The sequence below is a fragment of the Schistocerca americana genome, chromosome 6 (genome assembly GCF_021461395.2).
Source record: "Schistocerca americana isolate TAMUIC-IGC-003095 chromosome 6, iqSchAmer2.1, whole genome shotgun sequence".
Classification (NCBI taxonomy): Eukaryota; Metazoa; Arthropoda; class Insecta; order Orthoptera; family Acrididae; genus Schistocerca; species Schistocerca americana.
Window position 1 is genome coordinate 329,997,275 of NC_060124.1, and position 21,743 is coordinate 330,019,017.

Sequence of the window (21,743 nt, forward strand, 5' to 3'; positions counted from 1 at the left end):
CTCCAGAATCTAAACTTGCTTCATCTGAATATACAGAATATCTCCCCATACAGAATATCTTACTATTCCTAGGTCTCATGGTTAGAAGAAAAGCTGACAGTACACTGGGTCATAGTATCTACCGCAAACCAAATCACCAAGTTGTATTTGCAGGTCACAAGCTGTCATCATCCTGCATAATGTGGTAGTGTATAATGCTCTTTAGTGCATAGAGCATAGGCAGTTTCAGACACCAACAGTTGGCCTGGTGAACTACAACACCTAAGAACAGTGCTCCAGCAGAATAGCTATTCTGATAGACAGATATGCCATTCCATTCTAAACAAGTTCATAGGAGGGATGTAAAATGAGATGCAGAGGAATCCATTGCATTGGCATTCATGCTGTGTTTTAGTGTCATGTGTTCAATAATAGCAAGAATCCTCAAAAGACAAGACAACAAGTATGTTTTTTGGCCACCAGCAAAACTGAAGAATTTGTTATGTTTGATCAAAGGCAATCTAGACCTTATGAATGTGGCATATATAAGGTCCAAGCCACAGTGGGAAATCTTATATTGGGGCAACATGCTAAAATGTGCAAGAAAGTTGCGGTGAACACCATTGTCATACATACTTGGGGAAACATGATAAATCAGCGGTAGCGAAGCATTGCCTTGACATAGGACATTGCATGTTTTATGGGGCTACTGAGATTTTATCCTCAGCAGCAGCTCTCTGGGAATGAGTTTTAAGGAGGCCATACATATCCATACAGCAGACAGTCTTATCAATAGGGATTCAGGTTTGCAACTGTGTCCTGGAATCCAGCACTGGCTGCTATTAAATGCAAACAGAAGAAACAAAAACTTCTGAGTCATGACTCAAAGCAGTGTAGTGCTGAGATTTAATTCAGCTTTTAATCACAGGAACATCTGGCAGCACAGTCTTTTCCCACAACACATGTGCAGGAGGCACTATGAGCATAGCTTTCCTCCAATTGCAACTCACTGCCTGCTGCTGACCCGATAAATTTCAACACCCCCATAAAATTATCATCAGTCACACCTTGTAGCAGTGACAACAGCATCTACCTCCACCTGAGTATGTAGAACAGTTGTATCAATGCAATATTGTGTGATTTGCACAGTATGATTCTGTGACAAATCTGAGAAGTGTATTTGCAACAGATCATTCAGGAAAGCCTGAAAAATCACATCTGTTAAATAGTAACTTTATGTCATTAGTTTAATGTCAAGGTGCATACTTAGATTGTAAAATTACATCAGTAATGGCAACAAAAATGGAATCACTAAATATTGTGGTCATAAACACTTCCTTAAAAGTCCATTTGTGCCATCAAGTACTTGAAATGTCCAATGTATACATTTTTTCATTCATTCATTCACTCATGCAGTTGTTTGTAGAAGGATCCTGCAGAGATTGAAGAGATCCCTTCAATGCTGCAACGGTGGGCTGTCTTAGATCCTCTTGGGCAGTCGTAACTTATAAACAGACTCCATCTGAGGAAAAAAAAATACATTGGTGTCACATCAGGCGAACATGCAGGCCACAGAGAATGCTTCACCCACTACCCAATGACAAGCAAGGATCTGAGTAAGTGCTTTCCTAGCCACAGTTGACTAATAAGTCTGATACTCATTGCACTGGTACATACATCAACATATTTCAAGTTACACATCCCCTTGATGAGGCAACAAGACTTTGGTAAGATATTGTGTGTAACTCTTACCCGTTACAGTTCTGTCAGTGAAGTAAGGACCAATCATATAGTCCTGAGTAATCTGGCACCAAACATTCACTCACCATTGTCTCTGGTATTCAACTTTCCTCAGCCAGTGTGAATTCTCAGCATCCCGCTAATGCTTATTTCTTACATTCAGCTTTTTGTGATTTGTAAAGGTAGCATCATTAGCAAAGAGAAATCTTTGATGAAAGAAACTGTTGTCCTGATGCTACACCCCAACTGAGTGACAGAGTCCCCATGGTCTTCTGCAGTCCCTCTGGTAATCTGTTAGCAAAGTGGAACATGATAAGAGTATAAACTGTTTTGCACAGAACTGAACAACATTTGGCTGACTGACACCAGAGGCACTCACAATTTCTCTGGAACATAACATGTGGATTATGAACAATGCCTGCCAGAACATTTATTTGGCTCCTTCCCTTATTGAAGCCTTACAAATCATGTAGGATTTTCGTGCCTTTCAAATAACAATTTTTTGCACATTTACTGAATTGTCATTCTCATTGGACACTCTCTGTTGGGGTACCTTTGAGTGTACAACTCAACTGTCTCTTTGTCTTCCTTCTGTATTCTTCATAAAGAAGTAGCATATATAGTTCCCTTGGTTTGTGAACTACTTTTATGTTTTCAAACTGAACATCGCTCAACAAATGTGAATTACACAGACAGAATTTTTCTTATGTTGGTACGAAATGATACACTTCTGTGCAAGACACCAATTGGTTTCATGTTGAAATCAGATGAACCCTAAATTATAGGCATTGTAATTACCCCAGAACTGGTAATGGGATTTTGCAGAGTGAAACACCATTGTCTTTGTATCTTCTACTATAACACCAGCAACAGAAATAACTACAGTTCTATTTGAAAAAACATAGGTGATATCAATAGCTCAATAATCAATATAGCTATTAAAAAAGACCAAAGTCACTTAGTGAGGACTTCCTTGCAGTTCATCTAGGTAATAGTATTACATTGTCTTAAATGGTTCTGGAAACATTTTAGATGAACAGCTTAACTGAATTTCCCTATGTATGTGAAGTTTGGTATAATATATAGACCAAGATTTATGTATGTCGACGCTCAATAAACATTCAAAGTCGAAGAGTCTGCAGTAGCATCTGTGCATAGAAGTAGATTGTTCAGTATACCAGTGATGTGAGTAGGGTCAACAACAAGAATTAGCACTTCACATTGAAAGAATATTTATTTAGCACACATGGGATTGCACATGAAACTGAACTTCCTGCTTCTACAGTGAGTGTGCCTGTTTACACATTGTAATGCAACAGACTAATGTAGTACACAATCCATAGGTTTATGTAGTATACAATACAAAGTCATGAGTATTACAGTGTCTAACAATGGTTCATATTTTGTCATTCATCATGAAATTTTATTTGAGCTTAAAAATGTTGTAAAAAGTTGAAAGTACATTATTTGAATTTTCCAGTATAATTATTTTATGTAAAATAGCTACAATTATTTTATGTAAAATAGCTGTTTTCAAAGTTTCAGAAAGACAACAGGATATCTTTAAATTAGCTTAGAAGTATACACAATAAAATGATGCAAAAACTAGCTATAGTACTTTGTTTAGCCTTTGTACAACTTAATGTAAAAATGTTAGAACTAATTAAAATGATTATGTAATTAAAATTTAATTCAAATTCATTCAGAATTAACTGTTTACGGAACATATTATGTTGATCTTTGGGTAGAAAACTCATTTTTATGAAATTGTGTTTAAGTGAGACATATTTGTGTATTTTGTAAAACATAATTGTAGCTGAACATTTGGGAACTTGTAATGTTCCATTATCAGCTAATTACTGTTAATATTTAAATAATGGAAGTGTAAAACTGCATTGTTATGTCTGTACTTAAATGACAGTGGCTGTATCCACCATGTTAGTTCTACCTCAGCTTTAGAAAGCTGTAGATCAACTTTGTATTTGTCAGCATACTGTATTTGTTAATTAGTGACGAGTTTACATCACCACAGCCAAGGTATAGAGCTATAAAATCACATGGAGAGAGACAGTTCTGTCAGTACTTATCTTTAGGAGGCAATATTCCAAAGACTGTTGACCAACACATTTATAGCAGCAAAAAGAATGTGAAAATATAATACTAAATGCACTAAATAAAATTTTTCCATTATTTAGAATATATATGAAGATATTCACAAATTCAGGTATGTGAAAGTTCTGTGCTAATGTGTCATTTGAAAACTGGTGTGAGATATTTGCCAGAAAATTTTTAAACAGAATGTCCTACATATTTTCCTCTATACTCAAACTGAATTTTATAGAGCATATATCACTTGCAAGAATCTTACCACATTGAAAACATCAAGTATAATGTTCTCATAGCATGACTGATTCATGGTGTGTTTTCAGGATTCTAGCTAAGTTAACAATTCTATTCTGTGCACAGTATTTCACTGTCTGATCTAGTAACATTTGTCGGGTATCTGAACAGGGGTGTTTTATGTACTCACTTTCTGGAGTCCTAATCATGAAACATTGTTGTTAATTGTGCTCTTACTGAGAGCCATGTTTCACTTTCTACACCCAGAAACTATCAAAAATTATAAAAACTACTGTGTTGTATTAAGAAAAGTTATTAAAAAATCCAGGAGTATGTGTATCATGTCTGCAATCAGCAACTCTGATAATAAAATTAAAACAATTTGGAATATTATTAAAAGAGAAACAGGTCAACCAAGAGCAGAGGAAGACAGTATTACCATCAAATTGAATGAAAACTTTACGAACAAAAAGTCAGAAGTTGAAAATATTTTTAATAATCATTTTCTAAATCTTGTGGATATAGTAGGATCCAGGTGTTCATTAGAAGATGCTAGGCTGTTAATGGAAGAGGCCATACCTATGCAATTTGATACAATTGAAATCTCACCCACTTCTCCCTCTGAAATTAGGAAAATAATCAACTTGCTTAAAAGCAAAAACTCACATGGAATTGATGGCATTTCCAGCAAAATACTAAAAGCTTGTTCTCAACAGATAAGTAAGATTCTCAGCCACCTGTCTAATAGCTCTCTGGAACAGGGCATTTTCCCTGATAGACTGAAATATGCTATTGTTATACCTTTGCATAAAAAGGGGGATAGATCTGATGTCAACAATTACCGTCCAATCTCCCTTCTAACAGCTTTATCCAAAATTTTTGAGAAAGTAATGCATTCAAGAGTAGCTTCACATATCTGTAAAAATGAAGTACTAACAAAATGTCAGTTTGGTTTCCAGAAAGGTTTTTCAACAGAAAATGCCATATATGCTTTCACCAGTCAAATTTTGAATGATCTGAATAACCGAACACCACCCATTGGGATTTTTTGTGATCTCTCAAAGGCTTTTGACTGTGTAAATCATGAAATTCTGCTAGACAAGCTCAAGTATTGTGGCATGAGTGGGACAGTGTACAAATGGTTTAATTCGTACCTAACTGGAAGAGTGCAGAAAGTTGAAATAAGTAGTTCTCGTAACATGCAAAGATCAGCACATTCCTCAAACTGGGGAACTATCAAGAATGGGGTTCCACAAGGGTCAGTCTTGGGTCCTTTGTTCTTCTTATTATATAGTAATGACTTGCCATTCTATATTCATGAAGAGGCAAAGTTAGTTCTCTTTGCTGATGATACAAGTATAGTAATCACACCTGACAAACAAGAATTAACTGATGAAATTGTCAATACTGTCTTTCAGAAAATTACTAAGTGGTTCCTTGTAAACGGACTCTCACTGAATTTTGATAAGACACAGTACATACAGTTCCGTACAGGGAATGGTATGACGCCATTAATAAATATAGACCTTAATCAGAAGCATATAGCTAAGGTAGAATATTCCAAATTTTTAGGTGTGTCCATTGATGAGAGATTAAATTGGAAGAAACGTTTGAGTTCAGCTACTTATGCAATAAGGGTCATTGCAAATTTTGGTGATAAACATCTTAGTAAATTAGCTTACTACGCCTATTTTCACTCATTGCTTTCATATGGCATCATATTTTGGGGGAATTCATCGCTGAGGAATAAAGTATTTATTGCACAAAAGCATGTAATCAGAATAATAACTGGAGTCCACCCAAGATCATCCTGCAGACATTTATTTAAGGAGCTAGGGATATTCACAGTAGCTTCTCAGTATATATACTCTCTTATGAAATTTGTTATTAACAACCAAACCCAATTCAAAAGTAATAGCAGTGTGCATAACTACAATACTAGGAGAAAGGATGATCTTCACTACTCAAGATTAAATCTAACTTTGGCACAGAAAGGGGTGAATTATACTGGCACTAAAGTCTTTGGTCACTTACCAAATAGTATCAAAAGTCTGACAGATAACCAACAAGTATTTAAGAAGAAATTAAAAGAATTTCTGAATGACAACTCCTTCTACTCCATAGAGGAATTTTTAGATATAAATTAAGAAAAAAAAGAAAAAAATATTTAAAACATAAAAAAATAAAAAATAAAGAAAAACAAAAAACAAAAAAATTAAGTTGTTATATTAACTTAAGTATGTTGTTAAATTAACCTAATTATGTCATGTATTAGAAAATTCGACTCGTTCCACATCATTACGAAATATCGTATTCATGATCCATGGAACTAGTATTAATCTAATCTAATCTAATCTCTAATCTAATCCAGTAAACCATTACATCAATCTCACATGAAGACACAGTTTTTATGTGAGTGGGTTAAAGTATTCATCTAATGTGACACATCTCTGAATAATCATACTGGTTTGGTACTCATCTAGACTAATAAATAAGAAATATGTTCAACTGCCTAGGTCAAAAAGAACTTCTTAATTTACAGTAACTGTAAATCTTTCCTTTGTGATATGTAACATTGATGATTTAATGTAGATTACTGAGTGGAGTGTCATGTTTGTGTTCTTTTATGATGATGAAAGAGAAGAGATAGGATGGAACCACACACTGACAAATAGCCTACTCCTCTTGATTAGTGCTAAGAGCCAACATCTCTATCCAGTGCATAGATCACCATCAACAGTATCAAATTCCTCATTTTTGTTTGCATTGTTGATGGTGATGAATGAGGAAGGTGAGTGTGAAACTCATTAACACATAGCTTACTCTTATAAAATAGAAATAAGGGAGCCATTAGTAGTATTAAACGTCCTCACACTGTGCTATGCTGCAGAATTTTTAGGAATTTAATCCAGGATAATGGCACAAAATCTGCTGATCAGCATCTTTATACTCACACATCTCTTCCACTTGTTGGCCGAATACTGGGGGTGCATTATTCAGACCACAATGATATAGGATTTGTCATCACAATACAACGAAAATAACAGATCATATACATGTACACAAATTATATAAGTGAACTTTAAGAAGATAGGACAGATGGCTGGTCATGGCCTTGATAAAGGAACCAGCCTGGCATTTGTCTGAAGTGACTTAGTAAAACCATGGGAAACCTAAATCAGAATGGCTGGACAGAGGAAATTCCATCCTCTTGAATGTGTGATCAGCAACTTAACAACTACAATACCTTGTTTTGTTGGTCTGTTTTATCCAATGTTCTTTGAAATAAAGATATCAAACATGGAAACCCCAGGTCAGAGCTGCTGGTGGTTGTGAACATTTGTGCATGAGGTGTGCTTGCTTGTGGGAACACGTGTGTGTCTTTTCTTTGCTGATGATGACTTTGGCTGAAAGATACTTGTATAATGTGTAGAAATCTTTTCGTTGTGCATAACTGCAACTTAACAGTTCATCTTTACAGTGAGTAGCAATCTATCCTTTTCCTAATATTCATATGAACATATTTGACTCTTCATCGATGATCACATCAAGGGCCCTCTGGTGACTTCAGAACCATGAACTTGCTGATATACCCATTTCACTGACTCCAGTCTGTTCAGAAAACTGACCCCATCTACTCAGGAAACTGACTCTTTATGTTCTTTCCTCTGTCAGCATCCACCCTGATGAGCCAGATGTTGAACTCAGGAGAATGACAATATATTATACTTCCTGGTACATGATTTTGTTGCAGAAGCATTACAGTATTGTGAAGGGCCAAGGTGATGCAGCTATATCTTTCATTAGTAACCACAACTCTGAATTCTCTAAGTAATCTTTGACTGTGCAGTATGCATTACTTATAGAAACATTTTAGCTGCCTTTTTAAACATATGTATTTTAGGAGTCTTCCTTTAGATGTTTATTATACAATTTTATTCACCAATAAAAAATGCTGTAGTGAGTTTTTTGTTGCTTGGTAAATGTAAGTCCAAACTGGCTTTTGTTGCATGATTGTGTATGGAACTATTAATAAAATACTTAATAATGTTTTTCCTAATGTGCACAACATATTGGTAAATGTACTCATTTGGTGTAGTAAAGAGACCCAGTTTTTTAAACAGTTCTCTAAACGATCCTAACTACTAACTGCAGTTTAAAATTTTTATTCATATTTACCCAGAAAAGAATCTCATAGCTGAAAACTGAGTGTATGTAAGAATAGTATGTTACCATACCACAAGATGTTGACTGTTACAAACATGTTAGGACCTTATGAAGAAAACATGCAGATTACTATTTTTTTTGCCAACATGTTAGTGTGCTCATTCCTCATTAACCAACAATCAGTATTTGTCCCTGAAGACCTTGCGCTTATTATGCCATTGATAAATTCATCACCTATCCTTAATGTGATAAATTTTGTTCCCTCTTTATGTTGAAGTGTGCACTGTTTATTTTCTTTCTTTTCAATGTTAATTTATTACATATTGCCCAATTGTAAACATCCTTGAGTGTTTCATTTGCTTTTTCTAATAGGAGTTCAAGTGTAAATTAATTAAATAATACATAGAAATATAGAAATAGAAATATAGAAGTAGATATCCTCGGTGTCGTGAAGCAGCTTAAATCACTTAATAAAGGCAAGGGTTCCTGTACAGATTATAAACCAGTCAGGTTCCTCTCAGAGTTACAGAGTTACAGAGTTGTACTCAGAGTCCATATTTAGCAGTTATATCAACTGACTTGCTCAGAGAAGGATCTGTACCTAAAGACTGAAAAATTGTTCAAGTCATACCAATACCCAGAAAGGGAAGTAGGAGTAATCAACTGAATTACAGGCCCATATCACTAACGTTGATTTGCAGTAGGATTTTGGAACATATACTGTATGCGAACATTATGAAGTACCTCAAAGAAAACAATTTATTGACACACAGTCAGTACTGATTCAGGAAATATCGTTCTTGTGAAATACAACTAGCCCTTTATACTCATGAAATAATGAGTGCTATTGACAGAGGATGTCAAATTGATTCCATATTTTTAGATTTCCAGAAAGCTTTCAACACCGTTCCTCACAAGTGTCTTCTAACTAAACTACATGCCTATAGAATATCACCTCAGTTGTGTGACTGGATTCATGATTTCCTGTCAGAAAGGTCACAGTTCATAGAAATAGATGGAAAGTCATTGAGTAAAACAGAAGTAATATCCAGTGTTCCCCAAGGAAGCGTTACAGGTCCTCTATTGTTCCTGATCTAAATTAATGATATAAGAGACAATCTTAATAGCTTTTCTAGATTGTTTGCAGATGATGTTGTCATTTACTGTCTTGTAAAGTCATCAGATGACAAAAAAAAATTGCAAAATGATTTAGATAAGATATTTGTATGGTGCAAAAAGTGGCAATTGACCCTGAATAAAGAAAAGTGTGAAGTTATTCACATGAGTACTAAAAGAAATCCACTAAATTTCAATCATGCAATGTCACACAAATCTGAAGGCTATAAATTCAACTAAATGCTTAGGGATTACAATTACAAATAACCTAAATTGGAGTGATCACATAGATAGTGTTGTGGCTAGAGCAAACCAAAGACTGTGATTCATTGGCAGAACACTAAGAAGGTGCAACAGGTCTACTAAAGAGACTGCTTACATCACACTTGTCCACCCTATTCTGGAGTATTGCTGTGTGGTGTGGGATCCGCATCAGGTGGGACTGACGGATGACATCGAAAAAGTACAAAGAAGGGCAGCTTGTTTTGTATTATCACAAAATAGGGGAGATAGTGCCACAGACATGATATGTGAATTGGAGGGGCAATCATTAAAACAAAGGCGTTTTTCACTGCAACGGGATCTTCTCATGAAATTTCAATCACCAGTTTTCTCCTTCAATTGCAAAAATATTCTGTTGGCACCCATCTACATAGGGAGAAATGATCATCATGCTAAAATAAAATAAAATCAGTGCTCACGAAGAAAAATTTAAGTGCTTGTTTTTCCCGTACACCGTTCGAGAGTGGAACGGTAGAGAGACAGCTTGAAAGTCGTTCATTGAACACTCTGCCAGGCACTTTGTTGTGAATAGCAGAGTAATCATGTAGATGTAGACATGGAAAATACAAAGAGTGTGTGTGTGTGTGTGTGTGTGTGTGTGTGTGTGTGTGTGTGTGTGTGTGTTGGGAGAGGGAGTATCCATATGTTGCTACTACTTCCTATGTGTAATCTTCTTTAATTCTCTCTAGATGGTCCAGGATGTGGACTATATTGTGAAAGTAACTGGTAAAAATGCAGCTGGTGTTGAGGGTCCTGAAATAACTCACACATTACGAATGACCAGTGGCTCTGCAAGTAAGTTGAGCCAAGAAGTTACACCATCACTGTATCTCTCAGCACCTTTGATGTCTTATGCTGATACAGAACTTCTAGTTGAAGCTGAAGTGGCTCCAAATGCTGAATCTGTTCAACAGGTAATATACAACACTCATCACTATTTGCTGAATGTTTATTCATAAATGGTCACAAAGAAGTAATAAGTGATTTTATGTATCTATTGAAATTACAAATTATTGTAACTTGTCACAATTTATTTTATTTCCACTATGTGTTTTGGAGGTTTAAATCGCCATCATCAGATTGATTCATGTCAATTAAGAAGATACTTTTATCAAGAGCTCCCATATGCAGACAGCAATGGGGTGGAGGCGATTGGGGGGGGGGGGGGGGGGGGGGGGCAAGGACTCCCTTCCATACCTCACCTCTGCTCTTTGGGAAAAGAGGTAAAAATAAGTGAGGCAGGTTTTTCTTTCAAAAAAATGATTTAAAAGTCAGTATTACATAGGATTTTAACAGTGTCAGTACTGGAACTTGATTATGGCTATTTACAAATCACCATTTGTCTTCCAAAATATTAAAAATTCTCCAAACTCTCAGGTTTTGGCTTTCCCTATAGACTTTCATAAGGGCTCCCTTGACACACGTGTTGTATGTATGACATTTGGATACCTTTGTCATTGGCCCCATCAGTTACAGGCGTTTTTTCCTGACATGTCTATATCACATACCCTTGTATCAGTTATTTTACTCATTATAAGATGTTCTTTTGCATAAAATAATAATAGGTTATGATAATTTACAATTCTGGCAGGCAATATTGTTGTCACCCAATTCTACAGTGTTACTTATTATAAGGGGCAGTCAAATGAAAACTGAACACCTGCTACAGTGGGGCCATGGAATTGTTCCATTCAAAAGTAATCACCACACATGTTAAGACATTTACCCCACTGGGAGATGAGATGATCTGTTCCTGTTTCCTAGAACTTGGTCAGTGGCTAATGGATCTACAATCTCACCCACTCCTACATTTTGTCACCTTACTGAAACTGACATCCACATGAGATTCTTGGGGCTGCTAAGGATGTGACAATTATGTGGTGAAAGATCTGAGCTGTATAGAGGATGTTGCATTGTTTCCCAACCAAATTGCTGAAGCATAGCTTTCACCCAATGGGCACCATGAGAGCAGGCATTATTGTGCAACATGATGATTCTGTCCGACCGCATTCTGACATCCCAAGGGCAAATGGCAGACCCAACATCTCACATCTCCCACAAAATGAAATCCAAAGCTGTTAACACAAGTTCTGGTAAGGTCATCATGACCTTCTACAAGTGCAGGGACCCTCTGCTTGTCATGTTTTTTGAGTGCGGATCCACAATAAATACGCAGTGCTATGAAAACACTTTGCAGAAACCAGAAACTGTGACTTTCCATAATATCAAAACACTCAGGAATGCTGTAGAATGGTTAAATGATGACATTCACCACCAAATTGCCAATTGAATGAACACTGCGCTTCAGCGACCTGGTTGGGAAACACTGCAGTAACCTCCAAACAGCCTGATCTTTCGCCCTGTGATTCTCAGATCACCTGAAGAAAGACATTCATGGTCATCGATTTCCATCATACAAGGAAGTGCAAGAGTAGGTTTAGTTGTGGATCCGTCAGCAGCTGACCGCATTCTATGAAACATGAACTGATCATGATGTCTTCCTGTGGGATAAATGCCTTAATGCATGTGATGATTGCTATTGGATGGAACCATTCCATGGTTCCGTTGTGGTGGGTGTTCCATTTTCATTTCTAAGTGGCATGAACCCATTATATTAAGCACATTTGGTACATAATGCTGAGTTCTAGAATTACATTGACACAACAGTGGGCTTTGTTAAGTCGATAGGCACATAAACAAGTGTGTGCGTGCACATACTTTAACAGGGCTACATTGTCAATGCTGGGGCCAGAATTGGGTTGGGATTGACTTGAATGGTGCAAGAGGAGCAAATGTTTTACATGAGCAATGGATCTATGAGCTGTGTAAAGGTAGGGCAAAGGCTAGGGGAGGGGAAGGGAAAACAAGGGGAGAAGATAAATGGCTCTGAGCTCTGTGTGAGTTAACTTCTGAGGTCATCAGTCGCCTAGAACTTAGAACTAATTAAACCTAACTAACCTACGGACATCACACACATCCATGCCCGAGGCAGGATTTGAACCCACGACCGTAGCGGTCGCTCGGTTCCAGACTGTAGCGCCTAGAACCGCATGGCCACTCCGGCCGGCGGGGAGAAGATAGGTTTGCAGCACCAGAGGAAGTTCATCCAGATACTGACAGGAGTAGCTGCATGGAGTAGAGGGTAGAATAAAGTGGATAAATGAGACCACTGAGAAGATGAGAATGTAATGGGGTGAAAGGAGCAGGAAAATGATTGAATACAGGTGCTGAGGCCAAAACAGGACAAGGACTGTCCGAAAGGACAGGATGATATAAGTGAGTTTTGAAAAAATAGATCCCCCTCCATTCAGTGAAGCTGATGTTACAGGAGTTGCAGCAAGACAAATATAATCTAAGTGGCATGAGCTACAAAGTATCACTGAAGTAGACCTCACCACATTAGGCACTTAGCAGTGGTCATTGTAAAGGGCAGATATCTGATTATTGATATGGTGCTATAAAAAATCATATTTTAGTTTCAGTGGAGATGAAATGCTGTGTGACTGCTTTCACAGATGGGTGTGCTTTTGAAGAGATATATTGTAGTACTGGAATAGTACGTGTTGGATGGCTGCATAGGGGTAGGTCTTGCACCTGCATGTTTTGCATAGATACGATCCATGTTACAAGTGCTTGGGAGCAGGAGTGGCACAAGGAATGATCAGGATATTTCATGTGTTTGGTGGATGGCTGATTATTGCTTAGAAGAAGGTGAGAAGGAATTTTGTAGAGATTATTCCTCATTTCAGTGCAAGATGAAAATAGTTGAAGCCTTAGGGAAGAATAGAGTCCAAATGTTCCAGTCCTGGATGGAATGGTATAGTGATAAGGATGCACCTTTGTAGTCAATTAATGAGTATGTCATGAATGCTAACAGCATCGGAGGGTGTGGTACAGGAGAAGAAGAGGTATGGGAGATGGCCCATATCTGAAAGATTGTACAAGCTGTAGATTAGATTAGGTTCGGTGTTACTTCTGTAGACCCTTAGAGAGGAGATCTTGGATCCTCAGTAAGCTATTCACTAATACAGATAGGATTTGTAAATACTTGATCTTGTGTTATACAGCTGAGAAATGTCAACACATACAACAACCAGAAGTTTCACAGGCATGAAGATCTATTGTTCTGTCACAGTTCTCATTGCAGTGCACTGAGGACATTTTTATTCAAAGAAAATTTGTCAGCTAGTGACTTATGCTAAATTACTGTAGGATATATAATATCATGCAAAGTATTTGCACCCACCAGGGTGGGGAATTGCATATTGTTAGACAGTTATGGTAATGGAAAGCCCCGACGGAAAGTAAATAATTTGAGGAATAAAGGTAATAACTTACTAAATGACACATAAGCAAGAATGAGCACTTTGCTAGCTTTGGACAATTTTGTTCTGGCTGACTACACTATGCTGACACTGCAGCTTGACTTGGGCTTATTAGTCAATTAATTATCTAATGATCATAAGTTCAACAGGGAGCACATTATGCATTCAGTTGTTAAATAAACATATGTGTTTTCTTGAGAGTTATAGATAGCAAGTGAGGGGGAATGCCTAAGACATGACTTCCCACAGCGTGGCCCCTAGCGTTCTCTCAACAAACCAAATTCAGTGAGATGTCTTGTTTACATCTGTGATTATAATGGTGTCTTACAGTAAGAAAAACACTTGATATACTGCCAGCAGTTTAAGAGTCAAGAGACAGGATGAACATCATGACTACAAATGTCTGTTACAAATATGTCACCATGACAAGTGTCCTTTGGCTTCCAGTATTTAAGGATGAAACAAAATATACCTTCAAGGAACCATTGCTCAAAAGTGAGTTCTCAGTGAGAGCAAAGAAAAAGATAAGCATATTCCCATTTATTTAGTATCTACATACCAAAATGTATAACAACTTCATGTGATCAATCAAAACAATATTGTAGTATTCACATTAAATGAAGCAGCTAAACAGATCATGATGTGTCCAAATGCTGTCTCATAAAAAAGCTGTAATGTCTGCTGGATAGTGCTTCTTTAAAACTACAGTAATAATGTGCTGTTTACAAAGAATGCACAAGTTTTTTTGTTGTATGAGAAACATGTACCTAACAATAATATTTCAATTGACACTTTTATTAAAAACAAATAATAGACAATAGTGGTTCTTGTCTGTGTTTTGAATTAATTAATTTACATAAGGGTAAAATCATTATAAATTCTGGGTAAATTGATTGCCATCTGTAAATTGGCTAACAGTTTTAATAACTTAATCTGAGAGCATGGTGCATGGAATGTGAAAATAACTGTCTATAACAATGAAAACAATCAATTAGTGATAAAATTACTTAATTGTATACATAAAAAATCTACTCACCAAGCAGCGGCAGAACACACACATAAAAGACTGTTGTGATTGGCAAGCTTTAGGAGCCAGTGGCTCCTTCTTCAGGTAGGAGGGTTGAAGGCAAAGGAAGAAGTGTGAAGGTAAAGGACTGGAGAGGTCTAGAAGAAGGGGTAGATTTTGGGAAAGTCACCCAGAACCATGAGTCAGGGAGAATTACAGTACGGTATGAGAAGGAAAGACTGATAATTGGGGACTGCATCAGACGAGATTTGAAAACCTGATATCTTAAAGGTGGAAGACAGGGTAATATGCAAGACAGAGATTACTACTAAAACATCATGTAAGAGTTAATAACAGTGAATAGCTAAGTGCATTGTATGTAACAGAGGTGGGAGGGGGCGTTGAAAAAGAGACGGGAAAGACAATGAAAGATGTAGAAAACTAAAACAGAGTGAAGCAAAGAGTAGCTACAGTGAAGAAAAGCTGAGGTGGAAGAAATTAATGTAAATTAAGGCCAGGTGGGTAGTGAGAGCCAAGGACATGATGTAGTGCTAGTTCACACCTGAGAGTTCTAAAAAAAACTGGTGTCTGGGGGAAGAATCCAGATGGAAAATATGGTGAAACAGGTGCCGAGGTCATGAATGTCATGTTGTAGAGCATGCTCTGCGACAGGATATTGCAAGTTGCCAATATATACCCTCTGCCTATGCCCATTCATCCTAACTGATAATTTGGTGGTAGTCATGCTGATGTAGAAGCCCTGAGCTGCGTTTACATATCAGCTGGTATATGACAAGTGTCGTTTTGCTAACTAACTATACAGATACAGTCTGTCTCTGCATGATTAGACAACAGGGAGGGCTTAATCAGAATCTTTGTCCCTCCTGACAGTGAATGAGTTGAGTTCCTCACACAATTTCAGAAGGTAAAGGAGGACCAAAGTGATATATAGATGCCTATTCATGAAGATTTTTGCAATAGATATAACTAGGACAACATTTATGAACTCATTCAGCAAATTAGTACATTGACTGCCAACTACCAGTTTTCTTATACCTTATGAGCTGACTATGGGTACCAATTACAGGTTACTTTGTACAAAATCAGTTTCTACATAAAGCCAAGTACAGAAACATTCACAGCAAATATATGTGAAGTAGTGAGCGCCAGATACAGCTACAGTGAATTGCATGGGTATGGTGTAACATAATTTTCATTTTCTCACTGTAAATAAAGTAACTTAATAGCGCTTACAAAATTTCATACAAATAATATAGTTTTGCCATAAAACATAGACATTGTATTCCAGGCAGTAATAAAAAATTATGTTCATTTTATTGATGATACATCTCGAAATATTTTATTTTCATCTACTTTTATCTGTGTGACTGGTATCTTATTCACTATCAATGAATGAATAATTTTTTCTGTACAAGATAGAGATCAGAGACGTCTTCCAGTTAGTTGAAAATAAAACAGATGTAAATATACATCTGTTATAACAGAGAAATCTTATTCAGCCATCTAATATTTTTTTACAAAACTGAATAATAAGAAACCATTTCATTGGATTGATTGACACTTGAAATGCAATTCTTGTATTACAGAAAACGCATGAGCAACCTCCAGTTGTGGAATTGAACATTTATACTGCACCAGGACTCGATCCTGGATTAGCTGCTTTTCATTAACAGTTGCCTCAACAATTTTGGATATCCATGCACACTTCACAGCCAGTCCTAAACTCCTATATGTCACTGTCCATGTGTCATTAACCTGCACTTGTACACTTACTGTAATGCCTGTACAGGGGAGACATTTAATCAAAAGTCGCTAGCCTGGTATCAGCAGATGAATAAGATATTGCAGTGTCTCCATTTGTAAGAAATATGATGAAATGTTTCTTCAGATGTGCATGCATGCATGCAGTTGTAGCACAGAAGTGCCACCTCTGGATGCAGCGTTGGGGCAGAACAAGGTACCATTAGCGAGATCATCACCGAGATGTATTGATGAAACCACGGACACTGGCGCACAGTTGCCTGCCATTCTGGCATCAGTTCACTGAGCACATCTGCTGCCACCTCCTGTGGATGCTGTATCTGCACCTACAGAACTTGGATAGTCAGTAAATTATTTGTCGCCATTGGCTACCTTCAACTTTTGCAGCTACCATCACCTTCATCAGCTTACCACTCACCCACATCCAGTCCACACCCTTTACATGTGACTGAAACTGATTTTGATGAATAAAGTAGACAATACAGCAAATTTTGGTAAAATACATTTTTAAGTAATGATTTTCTGCTAACCTTTCTGTTGCCACATACTTTCCTGCACACTTAAGTTTACAGAATTACAAAATTTGTCCTCATATAGCTCATATCCTTCATTCTACTATGCATCCATCATATCAAAAAGAACTCCAGAAGCATGAATCATCTCTACCATTTCCTCTAAACTTACCATGACAGATTCCTATCTTGAATACTATGCCACTACATTCTCAGAGTTCCTCAAATTTCACAGCATTCTTTTGGTTCTTCTTTTGATACTGCCTGAAAAACGGACGACCGTATCTCAGAATCATTAATTCCTCAATGCAAAGTATCTTGTCTGGAGCATAATTATTGCTCATGATACTATAAAAATGAAATGATCTAATTTTGCAGTTTTGATCATTGAGTTGTTTGAGATATTAAATTATGCCAGTAACAGCTGAAACACACACATCAAAAAATGTTTTGCATCACCTCGGTTCCAAGGGTTCCAAATCCTGTACAGAAAATTGCAGTATAGATCAACATAAACATCATTTCCACCCTTTTTATTGCTCATGAAAACCACATATTGCATGTTTTACCACCATACAGCGATACCTTCAGAGGTGGTGTTCCAGATTGATGTACACACAGGTACCTCTAGTACCCAGTAGCATGATCTCTTGCATTGATTCATGCCTGTATTTGTCATGGCATACTATCCACAAGTTCATCAAGGCACTGTTGGTCCAGATTATCCCACTCCTCAATGGTGATTCACCATAGATCCCTCAGAGTGGTTGGTGGGTCACGTTGTCCATAAACAGCCCTTTTCAATCTATCCCAGGCATGTTCGATGAGATTCATGTCTGGAGAACATGCTGGCCACTCTAGTCAAGCAATGGAGTTATCCTGAAAGAAGTCATTCTCAAGATGTGCATGATGTGGGCACAAATTGTTGTCCATGAAGGTGAATGCCTCGCCAATATGCTGCCGATATGGTTGCACTATCGGTTGTAGGATGGCATTCATGTATCGTACAGCCATTATGGTGCCTCCCATGACCACCAGAGGTGTCCGTTGGCCCCACATAATGCCACCCCAAAACAGCATGGAACCTTCACCTTGCTGCACTTGCTGAACATTGTATCTAAGGCTTTCAGCCTGACCGTGTTGCCTCCAAACACATCTTCAATGATTGTCTGGTTGAAGCATATGCCACACTCATCAGTGAAGAGAACATGATGCCAATCCTGAGCAGTCCATTCAGCATGTTGTTGGGCACATGTGTACTGTGCTGAATGGTGTTGTGGTTGCAAAGATGTACCTCACCATGGACATCGGGAGTGAAGTTGCACATCATGCAGCCTATTGCACACAGTTCGAGTCGTAACATGACATCCTGTGGCTGCACAAAAAGCATTATTCAACATGGTGGCGTTGATGTCAGGGTTCCTCTGAGCCATAATCCATAAGCTGTGGTCATCCACTGCAGTAGTAGCGCTTGGGCGGCCTGAGCAGGCATGTCATTGACAGTTCCTCTCTCAGTGTATCTCCTCCTTGTCCGAATAACATCACTTTGGTTTACACTGAGAGCACTTCCTGGCACAAAGTAACAAGCTGGACATGATTGAACCACAGTATTGACCATCAAGGCGTGGTTGAACTACAGACAACATGAGCCATTTACCTCCTTCTGGTGGAATGACGGGAAGTGATCGGCTGTCGGAATCCCTCTGTCTAATAGGCACTGCTCATGTGTGGTTGTTTACATCTTTGGGCATGTTTAGTGATATCTCTGAGCAGTCAAAGGGACTGTGTCTGTGATACAATACCCACAGACAACGTCTATCTTCAGGAGTTCTATGAACTAGGGTGATGCAAAACGTTTTTTGATTTGTGCATATTCCTGCTTATTACAGATTGCCAGACTATGATAGTGTAAAAGGACTTGTATTCCAGTAATGTTGTATTAACAGAATACAACATCATCCTATGGACCACAGTCCCAGATGATAATGATGATGATGATGATGTTTTCTTCTATTGGATAGGTCTATCTCTGCAAGTTCAGTAGTATCCAATCCTCCCAACTTTTTGTCATCCTTTTTGTAGCTGTGTATGACACATTTATCTTGATGTTGTCAGTTAACTGTATCTTCTTCTACCTCAGGTCCTCCTGACAGTCACCAGTTCTTCTAGTGAATCCATTATTATACAATCTCTTCTCACTCAGTGTCCAAGCCAATTTCTTTCCATCTTCTTAATTCTTTCCGGTGTTTGTCTTTTTTCATTCACCCTCAAAACAATCAAACAGTGGAAAGTTCAGGTAGGAATATCAATAATGTAGGAAAAGACAGACTGCTACTTACTCTCCTTTTTATGGGCCATCTAGAGGAGACCTTCCTAGCCTCCCAAAACATCAAATCCCTAGTCTGGTTCAGGATCATTGATGATATCTTCATGATCTGGACTCAGGGCCAAGGCACCCATCTTCATTCCTTCACAACCTCGACACCTTCTCTCTCATCTGCTTCACGTGGTCCTCCTCAACACAGCATGCCACCTTGCTAGATGCTGACCTCCTCCTCTCTGATGGCTCCATCCACACCTCTGTCCACATTAAACCCACCAATCAGCAACAGTATCTGCATTTCGGCAGCTGTCATCCCTTACACACCAAAAAATCCCTCCCATACAGCCTGGCCAACCAGGTACAGCATATCTGCATTGACAAAATCTCCCATGCTCAGTACGCTGAGGGTCTCACTAAGCCCTTCACAGACAGGCACTGTCCCCCAGACCATCTCCACAAACAGATCTTCTGTGCACTTTTCCCTCACACCCCAATGCTCCCACCACATGTGAGAACTAGCCACAAAGAATTGGACTGGTACAACTGAAATACATCCTTTGCCAGTGCTTTGATCACCTGTCATTGTGGTCTCAAATGAAGTGCCATCATACCTGAGATACTTCCCACGCCTCCAAAAGTGGTGATTTGTCACCTGCCTAATCTCCACAACATCCTAGTCCATTGCTATACCACTCCCAATCCTAGTTCCTTGCACAAGTATCATATTCGTGTGGAAGACCCAGGTGCAGAACCTGCTCAATCCACCCACCCAGCACTTCCTATTCCACTACTGCCACAGGTTTGTCTTACCCCATCAGGGGTCGGGCCACCTTTGAAAGCACCCATGTCATTTACCAGTTCTGTTGCAATCATTGCACAGCTTTTTATGTTGGTATGACTACCAACCTGCTGTCCATGAGGATGAATGGCCACCACCAAACTTTGGCCAAGAACTGTGTGGAATACCCTGTGGCATAACATGCAGCTGAACATAACACACTTGATTCCACTGGCTGCTTCACATCCCAGTACATATGTATTCCCCCCTCACCGCAAACTTTTGTGAACTGTGCAGATGGGAGTTATCCTTACAACACATTCTCCACTCCTGTAATTATCCTGGACTCATTCTCATCATCTCCAACCCTGTTTATTTGCAGTCTTCTGCTAATGCATCTGCTGATCATTCCTCGCTCCTCTCCTTTTTGCCTTTTTTCCCCCCCATCTCCCTGTCCCACAAGCTCATGACACTGTGCCTGTTGGCAGTCTAGTCCCTGCACACTCCACCAGACAGCTTTGTCTCTCTCCCCACCAGTACACCACTGTCCCTTCCCTTCTCCTTCCCCACCCTCTCCAGTTAGCTGCTTGCATCCCACATGATGTTACATTCTGGCCTGAGATACTCTGTCCATCTTGCACCTTCCACTTTTCTCTAGATCCACATCTCAAAAGCCTCTAAGCATTTCTCCTCTCTCCACCACAGTGTTTATGCTTTGGCACCATACAGGCCAACATTCCATACAAAACACTTCACTAACCTCTTTCTCAGCTGTTTATTTGTTAACCAACAGAAAAACTTCCATTTGAGTTATATCTGTAACTGTATACTTCAAGTGGCTCCTCAATCTCCTCATCTACTTCTTTTGTATTCTGGCTTTTGGATATATTAATTTGTTCAACTAATAATGTAACAAATTCTTCAGAAGCAAGAGGGATGGGGGGAGCACCAAGTGCGTTGATGACAAAATATTTCAACTGATAATTCAATTCAGGTCACAATTTTCTCACAGAACAAAACGACTGATCAATCTTAAGCAATTTTACTCCATGTATCACTGTTATGTGTAGTGTCCTGGTATTGGACCAGTCTGATCACCTACTTCGTTTTATTCTCTGTAATCACTGTCTGATTCCTCAGTAGAATGCTCATTTGAAGGTGGTGCATAGACACTTACACCACCTGACAATTAGCCCACAAACTTTCCCCATTCTCATTTGTTAATGTTGCCTAGCTATTCAAATTCTACATCACTCAGCTTCCACTTAATACTAATCATTTTACGAGGAAAATTAACCACAGTTAACTATCATCATCAGTGAACTATCTAAAAATAAGAATAGAATGGCTATTAATGCAATACAAGAAACATATTGGCTACATTATAAATATA

General features: G+C 38.2%; 1 protein-coding gene across 1 annotated transcript in view; it reads left to right on the top strand.

Moving 5' to 3' along the window:
* LOC124619798 overlaps window positions 1-21,743 on the top strand; it is a 424,654-nt gene that overhangs the window by 145,925 nt on the left and 256,986 nt on the right. The window contains exon 12 of the mRNA XM_047146390.1: window positions 10,314-10,538. Within this exon, the coding sequence (XP_047002346.1) occupies window positions 10,314-10,538 (225 nt within the window). The remainder of the gene's footprint in view (window positions 1-10,313; window positions 10,539-21,743) is intronic.